The sequence below is a fragment of the Zootoca vivipara genome, chromosome 8 (genome assembly GCF_963506605.1).
Source record: "Zootoca vivipara chromosome 8, rZooViv1.1, whole genome shotgun sequence".
Classification (NCBI taxonomy): domain Eukaryota; kingdom Metazoa; phylum Chordata; class Lepidosauria; order Squamata; family Lacertidae; genus Zootoca; species Zootoca vivipara.
In genome coordinates, this window is record NC_083283.1 from 17,566,817 (window position 1) to 17,587,920 (window position 21,104).

A 21,104-nucleotide genomic window follows, 5' to 3' on the forward strand; every position below is an offset into this window, starting at 1 on the left:
TACCGTGTTTCTCCTAAAATAAGACGGTCCTCAAAAATAAGCCATGTCAGGCTTTTAATTAGTAGAATAAATATAAGACATCCCCCGAAAATAAGCCGGGGGTGGGAGCCGCTTCGGGGAGCGCAGCGCAGCGCGAAGAGCCTGGTGAGAGGCAGCTGCGGCTGCAGGTGAAGCCCGGGATCTGCGTGGGCGACTGGGGGCGGTGGTGAAGAGGCGCCCGATCAGCCCGCTTCTCAGCTGATCGGGCGCCTCTTCGCTACCGCCACAGCGCTCAGGGTGCTTGTCCCCAGTCGCCCACGCAGATCCCGGGCTTCACCTGCAGCCGCAGCTGCCTCTCACCAGGCTCTTCGCGCTGCCGCTTGGGGAGCACAGTGCAGCGCGAAGAGCACTCTTCTGGTGCTCTTGTGCGTGCGTGCGCGCGAGGGAGAAGTCCCCTTTTCCTTACCCAGGTGCAGCAGCAGGAGGTTACCCCCGCGAGGTGGGCAGTCTGTGCTCTGCACACACACACACCGTTTTGCCTCGCTCCGTCTCTCCCCCCTCCGCAAAGACACACACACACAAAAAAAAGACATCCCCTGAAAATAAGCCGTGGTGTGTTTTTTGGGAGGAAAAATAAATATAAGACGTGTCTTATTTTAGGAGAAACACGGTAGCATATATAGATAATCCAGCTGAAGTTTTAATTCTCCATAAACTTAAAATGGAGCGTGGCAACTTCTGATCTGAAACCTGCATTTGAAACTGGCTGAATGCTATTAAATACAGGTTGCATCTTGAAATGTTTTCCTCATCAAAGTGCCGATTCAAGCGTATCTGCAGGTGGAGAAAACCTGCTCAGGATAGGAAGTTGAATGAATGAATGAATGAATGTTTTTGGCTTCCAATTTGTATATAGATTACGTTGTCCTTCCACCTTTCAGCCACTGTTAGTCTGTTTGTTCCATTGTGATCTTTTTTGTTTGCTTTCAATATCAATCTGTAAAACTCCTTATTTAGTGAAATTCTTCAGTGGCTGCTTTCATATCACAACTGGAAAGAGATTGCATTTATTTATTTATTTATTTATTTATTTATGTAGTGTGATGTAGAAATGAATATACCAAATTATCACTTATTTTGTATGGATGCTAACATTAAAATATAGGCAGTGGCAAAGCAAATGCAGGAATTAAACAAACAAACAAACTCTGTGCTGAAATGAAAACCCTGTTCCTGGCTACTGCTGTGCAGGTTTGGGGTCCCCCCCTTTCTTTTACAGTGGTACCTCGGTTTAGGAACACAATTGGTTCCGGAAGTCTGTTCATAAACTGAAGCGTTCATAAACTGAAGCGAACTTTCCCATTGAAAGTAATGGAAAGTGGATTAATCCGTTCCAGACTGGTCCGGGGAGTACTCAACCTGAAGTGTACTTAACCCGAAGCATGGGTGTAATTGGTTCCGGAAGTCTGTTCATAAACTGAAGCGTTCATAAACTGAAGCGAACTTTCCCATTGAAAGTAATGGAAATTGAATTAATCCGTTCCAGATGGGTCCGCGGTGTTCATAAACTGAAAATTCGTAAACCAAGGTGTTCATAAACCGAGGTTCCACTGTAATTGACTTAGCTTAAAAGAAGACAATGTTTAGAAAATATATTGTGCCCAACATGTAATAAGGAAGTGCAACAGCCTCAATCTGTTTCCTAATTGAAATATGGGGCTTACTTAGGTGTTTCTCTGTTGTGCCCATTTAAATTATGCAAGGCCAATTTGTTTTACAGATCTATGATGGGAGGGATAACACAGCACACTTGCTGGGAGCATTCACTGGCGCTTCCCTGCGAGGACTGACACTGAGCAGTACTTCAAATCACCTTTGGCTTGAGTTTAATTCAGATTCTGAGGGAACAGATGAAGGTTTTCAGCTTGTTTATACCAGTAAGTATTTCAGAAAGTAGAACAAGGGATAGGGTACGGAAAAGCCATGATCACTCTGTTCCTCATCCTGAGAATGGGGCATGCAAGCTCATTTTGAATGGATAACAGACACTTCTACATTGTTGTTTTGGGGTGGGATTCAGTCATATACTGCCAAATACAAATTGCACGATGATGGTTGATTTGGAGCGCATGTGCAGTAAACCCACTTTATCTGTAACTCAGGTTTTTTGGGGGTGGGGGGACAATAAGGAAAGTGATGGGAAGATGCAAACATTTTCAGGACACAACATTGCCTAATGCCCCCCACAAACAGATCAGACTGAATGCAGAACAATTTGTACTTCAACTTTGAATGTTCTTTTTGTTGGCATGTTCCATGGCACAGAAATTAAATAATTTAGGTTTAAATACACACACCCCTCTAAAATGAATGACGAATCATGTTCCAGCAAACTTCCTAGTTTGGTAACACTACCGTTTTCTTTCACAGGTTTTGAACTTTCTCATTGTGAGGATCCAGGTGTGCCACAATTTGGGTACAAGATAAGTGATCAAGGCCACTTTGCCGGCAGCACCATCATTTATGGATGCAATCCTGGCTACACACTCCATGGAAGCAGCCTTCTTAAGTGCATGACTGGAGAAAGAAGGGCATGGGACTATCCTTTGCCATCTTGTATCGGTAGTAGATTTCTCTTTAGCTTTAACCTTTGCCTTTGTCCTGGTCCAGTGTCACCATGCAAGCTTTGTGGTTGAGCAGAGATTTGATCCTGGATTACCCAGCCTCATTCTAACTACTCTGTTACTATACCTGTGCAGCAGAAACAGAATACAGGTACTGAGCACAGGTCTTCCTGGATGTGCTGATCAGCTTTGACCTCTTGCTTTAGCACGGAGAGGTTTGTCAAGCCGCCTTTTTCAATTGGTGCTTCCCGTACTTAGGAAAAGAGTCAGCACAATAGGAATGTGTTTGTGTACGTCGGTGCACACTAGAGAGTCGGCAGGGAATTGATACCCTTTCTATTATAAAATCAGATGTCCTGCAGATTACAAATTATAATTATCACAATGGCATATGAGCTCTATAGGGCCAGCTTCTTAATCTGCTCTTAATGTACACACACATACATGCAAGCTGTAAAAAAAGGTTGGATACTGGGGATCTGTGAGGCAGGGATGGCTCGCTCCTTTGCTGTGCCCAGGCCACTGTGGGATCACCTCCATCACTATCCCCTCCCTGCCCTGTTAGACTTGGGTTGCTCTCATGGCTCTGGCCCTCTCTGTTGTCTCCTTGCTGTACCCTCCCTGCCATGCCTGCGGGATACAGTGGCATGAGTGTGGGCACAGTGGCAGCAGAAGGGGCTTGGGGGTGGAGGCCCAGATCTGCAGAGGAGTGGCAGCAGGTGGGGGGTTTGCCTCAAGTGCCAAAACATCCTGGGTCAGCCCTGCCCTGAGGTGCCGCCTGAGTCAGAGAAAAAACACCTCTCTGCCTCACTTCTTTTGTTGTATAGGTTGCTGACAGAGCTCTTATTTTAGTTTCATTTTTTTAATTTAAAATATTTATATATCTCCTCTACTTAAAATAACTCCAAGGTGATGTACAATAAAAATATTCAGTACAAAACGGCAACTCAAAAATAGCTCAGAAAATACCAGCAGCATTTCACAATTACCATAGCTAGAAATCATCCAACTGGTATCAGAGGCCAGAGCACACTTGGGTAAATATTGGCTGGAAGCTCACCACAGTAGGTGACTACTGTGTCTTACAGAGAGGCCAGGTACTGTTGTGGGAAAGATCTTGCCATGAGCTGATCTCTGCAGACCACAACATAACTTGTAGCGTATCTGTAAGGGTTGCATGGTGGTTGCTCATGAGGAACTACGCAGGACTCCAACCTGGTTATTTACAGGTTTATTGTGCATACTATATACAGTGAAGAGCAAAGAGTTTCATGACTGCCCTAGTCACTGGCAGAATCTGGGAGTGCCCCCTTCCGGTTTTGACCCCAGCGAAATATCTTAGGCACCCCCAGGCGCTGCCTTCCCTCTTTGTGCTTTAGCCCTCTGCGCAATCGGGGCGACGGAAGTCGTGTCTCCCTCTCTGAGCCCTCTTGGCTAAGGTGGTGCAAGGGCTCCAAGCCAACATCCTGGAGCTCCCTCTCCGTGGTGCTGAGCTTCTCCTTGTCCTCCCCGCTGAAGGTTTGACTTCTTTCCCGGCTGGAGGAGGTGCTGCTGGAAAGCAAGCGCCAGGGATCCCTGAAACCCGATCTCCTTCCTCCTTTCTCCCTCGTAACCTGTGGATCCCCCCTGACAGTATCCTCTAAAAATCTTAGTGGGCAGGCAGGTCTATATGAGAGAAGATATTCTTTCATGTGACCTGTTCCTAAATTGTTTGGGCTTTATAAGTTAGTAGCAAAATCACTGGGTTCCATATCTGGAGAGGACTGCCATTCTCTTCCTTCTAATGCCAAAGAGAAAGTCTCCGATTCTATGCAGATAATGGTTGAATATCATCATAATCATTTTTAAAAAACTAATAAAAGTCATACCATTAGGAATTTGACGATCTCATAACATTAGGACAAGAATATTTTTGACTGGTATCCAGCTCTGTAACATAACATAATTGGTCATGGACTGTGAAATAAATGAACGTGAGATGAGAAATAATTTGTCATAAACGAAAGGTTAGAACAGAAATATTAATAGAAACTTTATCAGAAATAATTTTCTAATTTGTTTTTACTAGCTGAATGTGGAGGTCGTTTTAAAGGAGAATCCTCAGGAAGAATCTTATCTCCAGGCTATCCTTTTCCTTATGACAATAATCTGCGGTGTATGTGGATGATTGAAGTTGATCCAGGAAACATTGTCAGGTACTTCAATGTGATCTTATTTTGTGGAGAACCAAAGTTTCAAAATAAGAAACGTGGCCTGTAAAAGTTTCATTGGCATTCCAAGGGCTTTTTTCTTTTCTTTTCTTTTCTTTAACTTTCAGTATTAACTGAGTATTTAACTCAGTATTCAAGTAGCAGCCTGAGTTCTGAGAGCAGCTATATGCACTTACAGAAGCAGACGTATAAAGATGACCTAGAAGTACATTGGACAAGTGGGCCATTTGTCCTGGGCAAAGAGAATACAGTCGTATTCATTAATCAGTTTGACTTAGATTCCACACTATTCCATGTAAGCAGAGCAGCCTGCATCGGTTTTTCTATGTGTTAATAATTCTGTCTCCAAGGCACTTCCAAGCTAAAGCAGTTGAATGGTTTGGAAGCTAAAAGAGAACATTTTTAAAAAACAACAACAACACACCTTTGTAATTGTAGATCTATTTTTAAACAAAGCAAAACAAAACACACTTCACATTATAATTAACGAGTCAGAATAGCAGTTCCAAAAAAAAAAAAATGTTTGCAGGCAGTCACCTTCTAAAACCTGATGTTAAAGAGGTACAGAAGAGTTAACTGGAATGTCTGATAGGTTTTATTGAGCTCTGTCCAGGTGGGAGGTAGATTTTCACACCCTGAAAGTGGAATGTCTTTCTGCTCCAGCAACAGTGTCAACTCTCCTTGGGAATCAAGGGGAAAAGGTGCTGTGGGATATGCTGGGAGGGGATCAGAGCTCACGTTCATTTGACATCTGATGTGACGGCGTGTCTGGACTGCTGTCCTTCCATTGTGTAGTAATGTCTCATGCAGATCCCAAACAATTTATCACATTGTCCAAGAATAACCGCCATGATAAAAAATAAAGAACTGAAGTCAAGGTCTAAATCCACTTAATATATTTATTTAATGCATGTACACAATAATATGAAACTATATCCAAATACAATATCCAGCGGGTAGTCAATAGAATATGCAGTAATAGCTGAATAACCTTTTATGGTTTTACAACATTTTATGATTTGTGTGGTTTTACATGCATAATGAATTATCTCTCATGCTCTCGGAATAGATGGCATCGAGAAAGACTCTTCAGAGTCAAAACACATTTGGCAAGGCATTACAAATGCAGCTTCTCTAATCATTGTGTTGCAAGGCTTTGGACAGTTAACATCTTTGTTCATTAATTTGTTTTGAATTCTTGCATATATGTGTTAAAAAATAAATTAAGTGCAATTAGACCTTGACATCATTGGTTTATTTGCAGCCAAAGGTAACACTGTCTAAGCTTTAACTTTTGGGAACATAAATTTTGGCTGCAGCCCTATAGCTGCTCACCTGGGAGCGGGCCCTATTCAGCTCATTGGGAAATTTTAAGTAGGCATGTAGAGAAGTACACCATTTTTTGCAACTATTTTCTTGCAATTATAAGTTATGCGGATTGTTAAACCACTGATGTTGTTAACAGCCTCCAGTTTCTAGCATTTGATACTGAAGCATCACATGATATTCTACGTGTCTGGGATGGTCCACCTGAAAACGATATGCTGTTAAAAGAAATTAGTGGCTCTCTGATTCCAGAAGGCATCCACAGCACTCTCAACATAGTTACAATCCAGTTTGACACAGACTTCTATATCAGCAAATCTGGATTTGCCATCCAGTTTTCAAGTAAGTTCACATGTGCATATGACTGTAGAATCGTTCTCATTTGACTAGATTTTGTTTCTTCCCATTTGAAGTCAGTGGTAGAAGCTGGTACAGAATAATCCACAGGCTAGTAGATGTTGTTTTTCATTTGTTTGGAATGTGACAGACACAATCATATTTATGAACAAGTGCATAATGATTTATATATTTTTCTTACATAGAAGATGAGGTGGACAGCTAAAGAACAATGCTCTCCCATGTCAATGCTTGTCCTCTCTTTTTATTTATATCTATATATATTTCTAGTTTTTTTTATAATGGTTATTTCACAGAAACATTACCATATATTGAGATCTGCTTAGAAGGCAGGTACACCTACTACCTAAGGCATTTTTTCTCTAACTTGGGTGCCCAGCTGCTGTTGGACTACAACTCACATCTTCCTTAGCTAGCAGGACCAGTAGTCAGGGTTGATGGGAGTTGTAGTCCAACAACAGCTCGGGACCCAAGTTTGAGAAACACAGATCGAAGGTGAGGCAGGTAACTACTTGAGAGAGGACTTTTTCAGTTGTGCTACCCGCTTGAGGAATTTGCTCCCCAGAAAAGCTTGCTTGGTGTTCTTTCTGTTGTCTTTTAAGTACTAGTTGACAAATTTATTACTTCTCCATGCTTTTTAATAGTGCTTTTAAAATCTTTGCTGGTTTTTTGCCCAAGGGAAAGGATAGCTCTGAAAATCCTTTGTGCACACACAGAATGTCACAAGGCGTACACTGCTTCCTGAAATATAATATGTCATTTGTGATTTTAAATAAATTAGAGATCTCTACTGCCACTACAGTAAAAACTCAACATAATTTTATAGTGGGTTTTCTTGGCTGCTTTAGCTGCCACATACCTTGAGTTCTGTTATCTTTAATCTGTGACTGGTAGCTGAGCAGATTTCCTAATAGTCTTTTACTGATGTGGAGATATCTGTATATTTGCAACGCTCTTGCTGTGAATGTCAATTTTTAAATTGCAAGCTGCCTTCTCTCTTAAATATGAAATGCAGTCCTTTGTTTTCAAATGTCTGCTTCACATGAAGAAAAGGGCTACTGAGAGCCTAAGAAGAACTTGAAGTCTCTAGTGTGTGTGTGGGGGGGGGGGGGTCCAATTGGTTTGGGTACCTCTAGGGCAAGGACACACGACAATTGTCAGCACTCTCTGTTCAGTGTTTCAATTCTAAATGAGAAGAGGAACAAAACATGCCCTTTAAAATAGGCATATCCATGTTCTCAGATGCAAAACACATGACCTTCTGCCAGACAGTTAGACAATATTGTATTGTTCCTTCCCCACACAATTTCCCTCATAAATGTATATGGCAGGAGTGAGACTAATGTAGACTGTAGTTCTCAAACTAGAATTTTGCCGCCACCTTTCTTTCTTTTTTTAAGGAACAATTGTTCCTCAGCCTAGTTAATTGACTTGCTGCTGTGATTACTATATAAAATGCATTGCCCTTGTTGTAATACCTTGTCACTCCTAGTGACCATTTCCTTTCTCCAAAATGTTTGTTGTTTGTGAAATCTTTTTGGTTTTTGTTTATATATGTTGCTATAAAACAGAGGAAGGCAGTCACAGGATCAGACAATTATAGCGTTGGAAAGGACCCTGAGGATCATCTAGTCCAACCCCTTGCAATACAGGAATCTCAACTAAAGCATCCGTGACAGGTGGCCATCCTACTTGAAGGAGAGTTCATCACCTTCTAAGGGAGTCCATTCATTCCACTTTCTAACAGCTCTTACCATCAGAAAGTCCTTCCTGGTGTTTATTTGAAGTGTCCTTTCTTGTAACTTGAAGCCATTATTCAACTCTTACCCTCTGAATAACCAAGCTTGCTCCATCTTCCATGTGGCAATTCTTTAGATATTTGAAGAGGGTTACTATATCTCCTCTTATTCAAGCTAAACGTATTCCCTCAGCCATTCCTCATAAGGCTCACCCATTTTAGTTGCCCTCTGCACATGTTCCAGCTTGCCAATATCCTTCTTAAATTGTGGCACCTGGAACTGAACAGAGTACTCCATATCAGTGGCCCAAGAATCACATGTGCACCCCATGCCCTAATTTCATGCCAAATTTGTCTTAATTTCAGGTGGGTGGCAAGGTGGGTAAAATGAGAGACAAGGGGGTGGCAGAAATATCAAAAAGGATATGATAAGAGAATAAGGGGATGCCCCACCCACCTTTGGCGTTAGCCCCCTTCACTGCTGGAATGTGGACCTCAATAGACTACTTTGAAGGAGAAGTGGCCATTGATTGAAACGAAGGTTCCCCATGCCTACTATAAAAAAGTTCCATTTGTACCAGAACATTTGTACTGGTACCTACAGTACCGGAGCATTCAGGCAGTGCCAGTTTTTCAGACGAAATGTCCTTTTGCTTTATAGTGAGTGTTTCACATGAAAATGAATCTAACAATTGGTCTATATCAGGTCAGCGCTGACAATGTCTTTGTTCCCTTGACAATTTTCTGAGTGGTGGCTTTAAAAGCCAAATCCTAATGCTGAGTGTATGAACTAGCTGTTCTCAGAGTCAGATAAATTTGCTAGTGGTCTTATTAAAGAAATATAAAAAAATATATGCCACATCTCTGAGATTATTATTTTTTCCACTTTCAAGATAAAACTAGTCAGTCTGCTATATTAGTTGGCCTTTTCATACCATCTAATTGAAATCATTCTAGATCCTCACACTTCTTTTTGATGACGCAAAACTATATTTTATTAAACCACAAAAAAAATGCTTTTTATCTGACCCAAATGCAGAATCACAATATCAAAGGGTGGAAATACTCGCACACTCAATTTCCAAAAGATTCTCTTTATCTTTCTCATTAATCCTTTCTCTTTCGTTAATCTTCTCTCTTTCATTAAATTATTTTAAAGTTGACATCTGATCTAAATGACATGCAAAATAGTCAGAATGTCACCGTAGTAATCATTGGTAAGATTCAATGGCTTTGAATTGTTGACAGTCAAAATTCTTTGAAGATTCGGATTACTGCATGTATCCTAGTTTCCCTTTGCTGGTATATATACACATGTGATCCTAGCTGTACAGCAGTTTTTCACCAGAAAAGCAGATCCCAGATTCATGGTACCAATTGTTGAGCGGTTTCAGGCTTTCTAGATAAACTGATAGGTTAGCAGAAACCCCAAGTCACACTGGGCAAATATACTGCTAGTTAATCAAATAAAGCCTCCTTGTGCAAATGTGTCAATCCTTGAACTTCATTTAGCAAGTCAAGAGTCTCCATGGTCTTTATTGTCCTTACAGCTTTTCTGGTAGAGCCTTTTAGAGTGTAAGAAAAGCCCCGCATGATCAGACAGAACATCCTTCTAGTCCAGGCATCCCCAAATTGCGGCCGTCCAGATGTTTTGGCCTACAACTCCCATGATCCCTAGCTAACAGAACCAGTGGTCGGGGATGATGGGAATTGTAGTTCAAAACATCTGGAGGGCCGAAGTTTGGGGATGTCTGTTCTAGTCTATCAGTCAGTTTTGCAGAGTGGCCAAGCAAATCCCTCCAGAAAAGTCATGAGCATGGTAGTATCCAAGTTAATTTTGCAGCAGCTTGAGTTCAGTGAAATGTTGCTTCTGAAGACTGAGGCTCTGCTCACTTGGCTTTATTAGATTCATTACTTTTGCTTTTAACACAGATTCTTGCATACAGATTTATTTTTTTCACTTTGACTTGTGCTGCTCCATGCAGGTCCTGCTTGACCTCTGACAAGCCCCAAATCCCTCTGAGGCACTCCCATTTTGGCTCAGGATTTATCCAGATCTGACGTACATCATTAGCTAGTAGTGCAAAGAGAACTAGGGAGATGGATAGATATATACTGAACTGGATTTCTTTATTGTACTTTATTGGAAAGCAAGTTTTCTTTGGTGATCACTCGTAGCTGAGTAAGATTGTCTTCCATAAACACGGTTTTAACCATGAGTCCATAAGTGACTGTGGAGGCCAATTCTGGATCCACATGTCCTTCCACAGTGGGGACATTGGTTTCTGGGCAGGAGTTGATCAAGTGGCTTTACATGAACTAGAGAGCCAGATGTGCGTATCTGTGTTTGTGAGTATGAGTGTGAGAAAGGGGAGAGTGATGGATAAATGTTATGGCCTATCTATCTAAAATGAAGTTTCCTTGAGGATTAAAGGAGATTTGATATAGCATGGACCAATCTGGGCTATTCAGAATATAAGGGGAGGGGAGGTTAAATTGCAATCTGGGTGGATATAAGGGAGAAGATAAATTTCCCCTCCCCTTTGCCCCTGAAATCACTTTTAAAAGTATTTCCCACCCAATTGGAGCTGCTTCTTTTCAGAGCTCAGGAAGAAGTTAAACTAGTAAGAAGAAATGGAGGACTGATTTAGACTCCTCTCAACCATCCTAACTCCATGGGTGGTTAATAGGGTTTCAGTGTTGACCCAGTCAGGTCTCACATATTCCTGCCACTGTTCCATCCAGATTGGTACTGGGACCAGTACAAGTACAAGCTCTCAAGCATGTTGAGGATTTTAACCGCAGTAGCTAGAAAATATTAAAATGGGGTGGGGTGGGGGTTCATAAAATGAGAAATTCACCGAGAGCAAGAAATGGTGCTGGAGCAAAATGCAGAACATTTACAAGTAGAATGATTGTAAATTAGTCTTGGGAAACATTTAATTTAATATTTCCATTTAATGACCTTGGCAATGGATAAAGGAATGAATTCATGAAAATTGCTAATGGTACGAAGTTGGGAGGCATTGGTGAAACAGAGAAGATAGAAAGATTCAGCCGTACTATATAACTTCACGGAATGCAGTAATTGAAAAGGGATGAAACTAGATAGTACAAAGTATAGGGGGAAAAGCATTTGGAGACTAATATGAAGCACACACCCCCAGTCTGCTTGAAACAGACATTTTGAAGATGGTAGAAGAGAGGGACTTGGGGATTTATTCATCACAGAATGATGATGAATCATGAATGTGAAATAGCTACAAGGAAAGCAAATGTGCTTCTAAGATGTATTAGGTGAGGCAACCCCAGAAAATGCAGGGAATTATTAATTCCACTGTGGAAAAGCATTTTGAATACCTTATGCAGTTATTCTGACTGAAAGTAAACAAATCAAAACTAGAACGGCAAACTAGACACAGACTATTAGAAAAAAGTGGAAAGGAAAGGATAAGTTTGCTTAGCCACGATGCTTTACTTGAACTATTCTGCTGGATGTGCACCGTTTTAATCTTGATGTTTTGATTGTTAGTCTTGTTAACACTTATGGGTAATCATGTAAGAAGGCAGGAATAATGGTTTTAGCAGAGGTGAAACCAAATGATTCTGTAGGGACCGAGTTTCCCTTGAAAGCTTTTCTCCAGTAAGAACCTAAATGGAATCATGATGGATCAGGCCTTAAGACCAGCTAGTCCAGCATCCTCTGACGCACACATGAGTCCAAGAGATATGGTCCATTTATAGGGTTGCTATATTTCAAGAGGTAAAAATCTGGGCACAAAAAGTTGTTGAGCCTGATAACCTGTCCGCCGCCACCAAACTCAAGCCGCCCACACCAAAGCCTGAACCAGAGCCGCCTGCGCACAATTTTTTAAAACCCAAAACCTAGGACATTTCCTTTAAAATGTAAAATTCACCCCAGATGGGCATGTAGGATCCCCCAAAGAGGACATGCCCGGAAATTCCCAGACATATGACAACCCTAGTAAGACACAACTATCAAATTCCTCAGTTGTTCCTTCATGTGTAGATACTATATTGCAGCAGCAGAGTAATGGGCATATAAGGAATCCCATGACACTGAATATACAACACCTCTATAATTCTGTGAACATGACCATTGTCTGAATTTATCTTGAGCAAATTATAATACTCTTCAATGGGCAGTTTAAGAAAAGTCTGGTTACATCCCAAAATTTACAAGTGGCTCTTTACTACTTGCATTTGTCTTAATTTTGGTAAATCGGGTCCTCCCTACAAGAGAGGGCACGCGTTGTGGTGGGTCCCGGCAATCAGGCCTAGGTGTTGGGGCGGGGACTATTGGAGCAGCCACAACACCCTATTGGTGGTCTCTCTGATGGGGTGCAATTGGGCTAAGGGCATGCCAGTCTTAAGAGTCAGAGAGACCATTATTTAAGTGCTGCATGTGACCTTAGAGATCCTCTTCTCAGGTCACTGTGCACAGAAACACCCGCCCACCTCTCCCTAATTTTAGGGCTTGCGCTTGACCTTGCTATGCCGCCGTGTGTCGCCAACTCTTGGGGATGGGGCACGGCAGGAATATTCCCCACTTGGCTGATTAGCTGTTGCCACTTGGGTTTCGCCTGCCGCGTAGCAAATCGTCACAACTTGTAAGGTTGGCGGATAGGCTCTGGTTCATGCTGATAGGGGTGGCAGGATGCCTAGCCAACCCTATCCATAGGTATTCCTTTAAGTGGAATCCTGGGACTTCTGGTTGGTCTTCCCCAAGCAGGTTTGTGCCCCTCTCCAGAGTTCAGGGGCACATCTGGGGGAACCATGGGCCAGGCTGCGCGAGGGGCCCCGTCCCAGATGTTCAGCTATGCTGAATCATGGTGCACCCAGAGTCAGCGCTACCTTAGGTAGCTTTGGAACCAGAGCCTATGCAACCACTCACTTGATTTGTAATCAATAAAGTTGTGGCCTAAATTCTGCCAAAAACCAAACCAAAATTTGAGTCCTATCTGAATTTATTTCTTGGCCAGGTTAAAGGGTCTCCACACACAACTTCTTTGAGTGGGAAGTGTTTCCATTTTGGCTATAATCTGTGCAATACAACCAGAGAACTAGGATTCCGGTGCTGGCCTCTTGAAGAGAAATCACACATATACTGTAATTTGAACCTTAACCACTTCATCTCGAGACTCCTATCTTCCTATCTTGCAGAGGAGCACAAAGCAGAAGACAGTGAGGACAGCTTCCATTGAGCAAGTTGCTCTGAGAAGCAACACAATTAACAGGAAACTAAAATATTATCTTAAAGATTTCAAAATAGAACATGTTTGTTCATGGAAAGCATTCCATAATTCAGAGAGCAGAGGTGAAGATCTTCAGTGCCAGGGAGCAGCAAATATAATCTTTGAGATAACCATGTTTGGATAACAAGTTCTGTGTCAATTTATAGGCACCCTAGTATACATCAAATAAGTTAGCTGAATGATAGGTTAAGCATTTCAACAAGTTACAATGCAATACAATATCAGGTACACATATGCAAATTTGTAAAGGGTTGCATTTTCTGAGCTTTGCAGCTTTCTTTCAAGACTGCATTGCAGGTCTCATTGCAAGGTTATAAGAAACTTTATCTTTGTTGAAATTTGTGCTTACTCTACAATTTTCATGGAAAGCAATGAAAGAGGTGTTTTAGATAACTAATAGAAACTAATAGAAACAATGGAATGTAGCCCACATTCCAGTGTGAATTTAGGGTACTGGACACAAAACAGGAACTCAGGAAGGCTAGATATGAGAGGATCAGAACAATACAATGCACAAACTATGAACCATGAGGAAAAGGGGAAGATTAAAGCAATATCTAATATTTTGTTGGAGAATAGTAATTTTGAAAGGAGGGGAAATGTAGTTAAATATAGAAGAAAACCAGCTTTGAGCAACTGAACAGGGAAGACAATTGTTCTAAGTCTTGTGTATAGTAGTGTCAATAATCTGTTAGTTTTTAACATTAGTCTCATGTGCTCCTGGAAACATCCATGTGCTCAGCTAGCACCAGTATGATCTCTGTAATATTTGGCTTTGTCTTGGTAAAAGAGTTTTGGGTAAAAGTATTTATGGAAAGTGTTCTTGATTATAGGCCATTTTGCTCTTGTCTCATTTGTTCAGTGACACAGAAGAAACCAAATTTATGTTACCTTTTCTTATTTAAAATAATGTAGATGCCACCTTTGTTTTGCAAAGAAATAGTAAAATAGTTCGTAAACAAATAAAAACAGAATGTCACAATAAAATCAGTTCAATAAAAGAAATATACCAATCATATTAATCAGGAACTCCAGGAATTAATGCCCAGGAAAACAAGTACGTTTTCAGCTGTCAACTGAAAAATCCCAAATTTGGAGTCTGCCTGATCTCCATAGGAGATATTTCCACAAGTTAGGCACATTTTGTGGAAGGTAGGTTCAGACTATGGGATGTTTCCACAGACAACTGCAAATGTACTTGTTTACCCAGGCATTTGCCTGACCATGAATACCAGTACAGTGGTACCTTGGTTTACAAACACAATTGGTTCCGGAAGTCTGTACTTAACCTGAAGCGTAATTTACCTGAAGCGAACTTTCCCATTGAAAGTAATGGAAAGTGGATTAATCTGTTCCAGACGGGTCTGTGGAGTACTCAACCTGAAGCGTACTTTACCCGAGGTATGAGTGTAATTCGTTCCCGAAGTCCATACTTAACCTGAAGCGCACTTAACCTGAAGCGAACTTTCCCATTGAAAGTAATGGAAAGTGGATTAATCCATTCCAGACAGGTCCACAGAGTACTTAAACTGAAAATACTCAAACTGAGGCGTACTTAAACCGAGGTATGACTGTATTAGGAGGAACTATGTTTAGGATGCTAGTCTCCTGAATACAATGAAAATAATATTTTCCAAACTGCCTGACCAGTGATCGTGCCCAAAGTCTAATTTAGTTAATTCTTTCTTTGAGTTCTTTTTTGTGATCTCATATTCAGTTTGAGTTACTGTTTTCCCGTTTCTTTTGCCAGCTCTGGCTTTTTCCTGGGAAACAAAAAAGTAAACAAGTGGCTGAAAAAGTAAACAAGTGGCTAAATCCTTTTTTTTGGTCAGTATTGACAGGTCCTAAGTGAAAAGTGCAAGCATGCTGATTCAATGAAAAGAAAATGTATAATGCAATTTAATCTGTCAAGTTTTGTTCCAAGGGAAGCGGAAATATTTGTATTTGAATGCTTACAGAATATTTTAATCATAAGCTCTGGCTCAGAGTAAAATGTCAAAGTTACTGCTGAATACAGCTAAGTCTCTTTTGCTGCTGGGATGCATGGCTCTTAATCCCATTGGGTTATTTCCAACAAACTCATCCCACTAGCACAAGAACTTTCACATTGGTAATGGAACTTCCTCTGCTGTCTTGTCCCTGCACACACTCTATGCCAGGCATCCCCAAACTGCGGCCCACCAGATGTTTTGGCCTACAACTTCCATGATCCCTAGCTAACAGGACCAGTGGTTGGGGAAGATGGGAATTGTAGTCCAAAACATCTGGAGGGCTGAAGTTTGGGGATGCCTGCTCTAGAAGGTTTGGGAAACCCTCAGAACATATTAGCAGAGTGGGGAAGACATGGGGAAGAGAAGAAAAAAGTTATTTTGCACAAGCAGAAGTCATTGCACTAACCGACAACATGTTGGATAAAACACATTAATTCAATAAATAATAAAAAAAAATCCTTCCAGTAGCACCTTAGAGACCAACTAAGTTTGTCATAGGTTTGAGCTTTCGTGTGCATGTACACTTCTTCAGATACACTGAAACAGAAGTGATTGGCTGATAGGAGTGGTAAACCATTTATCCGTATGGACATAAATCTGACATCAGGATTCACAAGACAGAGAAACCAGTAGAAGAACACTTCAATCTCCCAGGACATTCTATACAAAATCTCAAAGTAGTTGTTTTATTACAGAAAAAATTCAGAAACAGACTGGAAAGAGAAGTTGCTGAACTGCAACTCATTACCAAGCTTAAAACCATGGAGAGACCTGGTCTGAATAAGGACACTGGGTTCTTATCTCATTATACATGATAAAGCTTTCTTTAGCACCTCAGCCCTTGCTTTTTCCTGCAAGACCAATTGCAGTCGTTAACAGTCGTTAACAGTCATCAACAGGTTTACCACTCCTATCAGCCAATCACCAATTCCCACCACCCTTCTGAGTAATACCCCTCCCCACCCTCTGACTATACATAAGGGTCTGGTGACTTCTGTTTCAGTGTATCTGAAGAAGTGCGCATGCACACAAAAGCTCATACCTATGACAAACATTGTTGGTCTCTAAGGTGCTACTGCAGGGATTTTTTTATTTTGTTTTGACTGCGTCAGACCAACACGGCTACCTACCTATAACTAGTACATTAATTCAAAATAGGCATTGTTAAAATGATGAATTATCTATGAATTTGTTCCAAGCTATATGAAGAAGAAAAAAGGTAAACCACTTCACCCATCATGGGCTATCATGTGGCAATTTTTGGTACACCTGGTTAAGTATAATGCCATTCATTTAACTTGTATCATCTCAGTTCCTTCTTTGATTTTTCTTTTTAAAAACAAACAAAAACACACATGTTAGTGTAACTAGTTCAGCATATTTCTTTTACTGGCATATTTTATTCTATGCATTCAAATGCTACATTAAGTCTGCTGAAACGTGACTACAGTCAGTAATCAAAACAGATGGCAAATAAAAGAAATGATTGCATATAATAATCATTTTAGTGCACTATATATTTCCCCGAAGAAAAGAGGCCTAAACATCTCATTGGCTTGCAAGGGCCATGTACCCTGTAATAGTCTTTTCTTAAAACATATGTATGTTATGAATCAAAATGTGATATTTTTGCCTTCCTCCTAGGTTCTGTAGCCACAGCATGCCGTGATCCCGGAGTCCCCATGAACGGAACCCGAAATGGGGATGGGAGAGAACCTGGAGACACCGTCATTTTTCAGTGTGACCCTGGCTATGAGTTGCAAGGAGATGAAAGAATAACCTGCATTCAGGTAGAAAACCGGTACTTCTGGCAGCCCAACCCACCAGTCTGTATAGGTATGCAGAAACCAAGGGAAGACGCAACTGCTTTTCTGACTTTGGAAACATGTTATAGTTACACAGCCACAAAGCCAAAAGTCAATAGCTTATTGTTAATGTTGAATTAAACACAGATATCAGGGCAGCTCAGTAGGCCTCAACAAGAGGGTGTTTTACCTTTTTAAGAGGGTAGATTTCTTGCAGGAGGAAAGGAAAGAGGACAGCATCACAAAGAGAGCAAAGAGGAGAAGCTCAATAGGTACTGAAGAAAATTGTAGGTTTGTCATAAAAAGCACTCCCAATTATAGTCATTACACCTAATGTGTTTTCAGTGTAGCTAGTCTTGATCAGAAGCAGAATTTCTTCTTAGTCTCCTGAGTTAAGGAGTCCCTTTGTCTTTTGGGAGACATTGATTCCAATGAAGAGTGGCTACACTGGAAGTGTGTTAGAAGCAATTACGCCAGTTGGAGTAATCTGCAATGTTTCTACAATGGAAGGAATGCCATAACAAATTTCCATGAAGGAATAAAAAAGCTACATTTTTTTGACCTTTTGACACTTTTTTTGAGAGGGGAAAGAGAGACTGTCCCCATTCTTGTGACAAAATGGCAGAGTGCTTTCACGGTCTTAACAGACAGTTCACAAAGTCTGGTCTATTGGCAGATCCCACAGATAAGGCAGGTCAGGAGTTTCAGGGCCACATGTAATTTCAAGCGGGCAACTTGCTCCATGAAGGTTGAGAGCAAACTAAACCTTTTTCAACGTCTGCCCCTAGTCTACCTCTCCCAGGCTCCCCTGGAGACCCTGCCTGGCATATTTCCTGTGTTGCTAGGCTTACAACATCCTGAAGGTGGAATATTGGTGATGTTGTTCGATAAGAGATTGAGTGTTGGGGGGGGGGTCGTTTAATTTCATTGCACACAGGTTGTACAATGACAATAAAGGGAAGACGATGCTTCCGGCAGGGCTGGAGGAGGCGGGCAACGGCTGGAGGGTGGCACCTCCAGCGGGGAAGAGGTGGAGGCTGGACGCAGCACCTCCCGGCTCAGCTGGCCACTTAGTGCCACGGTGGCCATGGCAGATGGAGGTTCTGGGTGCAGCGCTGCTTCTGATGCCGGGAGGCACTGCACCCAGCCTCCACCTCTTCCTTGGCACCCTCCAGTACTTGGCGCCCCAGTGCCCCGCACCACTAGCCTCTATGGGTAAGACACCCCAGGTTAGAGACTCTGTAGCTTCAAGTCTTAGTTGCTGCTGCACTGTGAGGTCATGACAAAAGCAGCTTTAGGAGCGGCACAAAGTCTTCTAGTTGTGAAGGGACATCCTGAGAGTTCTGGTGCATGTGCTTTCATACCCATGTCTCTCTGGATCTTATAAACAATGGAAGCTTGTAAAAAAAAAATTAACAGAGAAAAACGTATTTTAAAGATGTTCATTAGTTTTTTCACCCACTAAAATATTTCTGCAAAGTTTATTTCTTGTAGAGCTTTGTTGTTGTTGTTTGTTGTTGTTTTCATACTGATGGAATTATACAGAGAATCGTTTGCTAAAGGAACTGGTTTGTTAGTTGCTGAAACAAAAATCTTTATAAAAATGTTTTTTAATGAAAATCGATCGTTTTGCCTTATTAGAATTTCTGCGAGAGAAATTCATTGTGACATTTTTGTAAATATTTAATATGGGAGATCAGATTGTTCTGGGATTGGCAAACATCTAACAGCTTTGTTTTCTGTGAAGATCTGGAAAATATGATTACCCCCAGATGTGTTTAAAAACAACACCAACACGGAACGACGACTTTAATGGAACTCTGCTTTTTTTCCTTTGGGTTTTATTACATAAAAAAAGACATTAAACAGAAATAATTAAATGAAAGACACCCAGAAATTCACATCATGTTCTGCCAGTTAAAATAAAAATGCATGAGTGCTTTGCTCCATTCTATATATTTCCACCAGGCTATCTCATTTTAATACATTTGAGCAATGGATTTGCAGCATCTGTTTAGATTCATGTTGTGTGTTGGCGCAGTATTTTAGCCACTTCATCCCAAACATTTATTTGGTAATATTGAAGCTTTAGGATTGGTCAAATCCTTAAAAAAAAAGCCTTTGAATATATAAAAGTATTTTTTTGAATTTTGTGGGTGGTAATTATTCAGTACATGTTCAACCTACAGTAGTACAACTTAAAATATGCACCTGTGAAAAGCAAAGGCTGCTAAAGCATAGGCATGCCACTTTATTATATTATTATACTTTCAAATTGATCAGTGCAATGTAGGTGCAAATAGGCTTGCCATATCCCCCAAACTAAAAAGTTGTTGAGCTTTTTTTGGGGGGGGGGGTTCACCGCCGCCAATCACACTGATCCCACTCTCACACAGGCACAAGATTCCTCACTCTCGCTTACATAAACAAGACACCACACACACAGCCACCCAGACTGGAGGGTGGGGGGCAATTGCCTCTTGTGGCAGAAATTTGTATAATTTACCTATGTGCTGTGTGAAGAAGTACTTCCTTTTGTCTGTCCTCATTCTCCCAACATTCAGTTTCCTTGGATGTCCACATGTTCTATGGGAGATGGAGTAAAAGAAACTCTCTATCCACTTCATCCACACCATGAGCCATTTTATACACTTCTCTCGTGTCTCCTCTTAACCCCATCTTCTGTAAACTTAAAAGCTCCAAATACTGCAAACTTGCTTCATAGGGGAGCATCTCCATCCCCTTTTCATTTTGGTTGCCCTTTCCTGGAACTTTTCTCAACTCTACAATATCCATTTTCAGGCGACGTGATCAGAACTGTATACAAAGTTCCAAATATAGTTGCACCATACTGGAACTATGGTACCATTAATTTTATTTTTTTAATTCATTTCATAATGATCCCTAGCATAGAATTTGTCTTCTCCAAGGTTGGCACACACTAGGTCCACATCTTTATTAAGCTCTCTACTATGACCCCAATATCTCATTCTTGATTAGTCACCTCGAGTTCAGACCCCATGATCTTATATGTGAAATTAGGATTATTATTACCTATGGTTTTGCTTCTGCATGTATCACTTCACACTTGTTTCCATTGAATTGCATTTGCTATTTTGCTGCCCGTTCACTCAGTCTAGACCAGGCATCCCCAAACTGCGGCCCTCCAGATGTTTTGGCCTACAACTCCCATGATCCCTAGCTAACAGGACCAGTGGTCGGGGAAGATGGGAATTGTAGTCCAAAATATCTGGAGGGCCGAAGTTTGGGGGTGCCTGGTCTAGACAGGTCTTTTGGAGCTCTTCACAATCCCTTTTTGTTCTGATGACCCTGAACAATTTAGTATTGTCAGCAAACCTGGTCACATCATTGCTCACCTCTAACTCTAGATTGTTTATGAACAGCTTTAAAAGCACAGTTCCCAATACTGATCATCGGGGGGGGGGGACTCAACTTTCTACATCCCTCCATTGGGAGAACTATTCATTTATTCATACTTCCTGCTGCTTAACCAATTGGTGATCCACAGTATAACATCTCTTCTTGTTCTATAACTGCTAAACTTTCTTAAGAGTCTTTGGTGAGACATGTGACATTAATTGTGTTAATTGGTGCCCATTGAGATAGAAACAACAGCTTCAGAACTTATTGTTGGAACCATGTTAGGGACAGAAAGTGTTAAACTTACTTTGTGGAACTGTTCAGGTTTACCCATGGCTGCAATTATATGTGTTAATTACAGCCACACAACTAATGTCATATACCGTATGCATTTTCTCTAAGGCTATTTTCTAAACC

The 21,104-nt window shown here is 41.1% G+C and overlaps 1 protein-coding gene across 1 annotated transcript in view; it reads left to right on the forward strand.

Moving 5' to 3' along the window:
• Window positions 1-21,104, forward strand: part of CSMD3 (CUB and Sushi multiple domains 3) — a 584,303-nt gene that overhangs the window by 413,252 nt on the left and 149,947 nt on the right. The window contains exons 24-28 of the mRNA XM_060277658.1: window positions 1,760-1,916; window positions 2,410-2,601; window positions 4,672-4,798; window positions 6,279-6,481; window positions 17,146-17,337. Coding sequence (XP_060133641.1) covers window positions 1,760-1,916; window positions 2,410-2,601; window positions 4,672-4,798; window positions 6,279-6,481; window positions 17,146-17,337 — 871 coding nt within the window. The remainder of the gene's footprint in view (window positions 1-1,759; window positions 1,917-2,409; window positions 2,602-4,671; window positions 4,799-6,278; window positions 6,482-17,145; window positions 17,338-21,104) is intronic.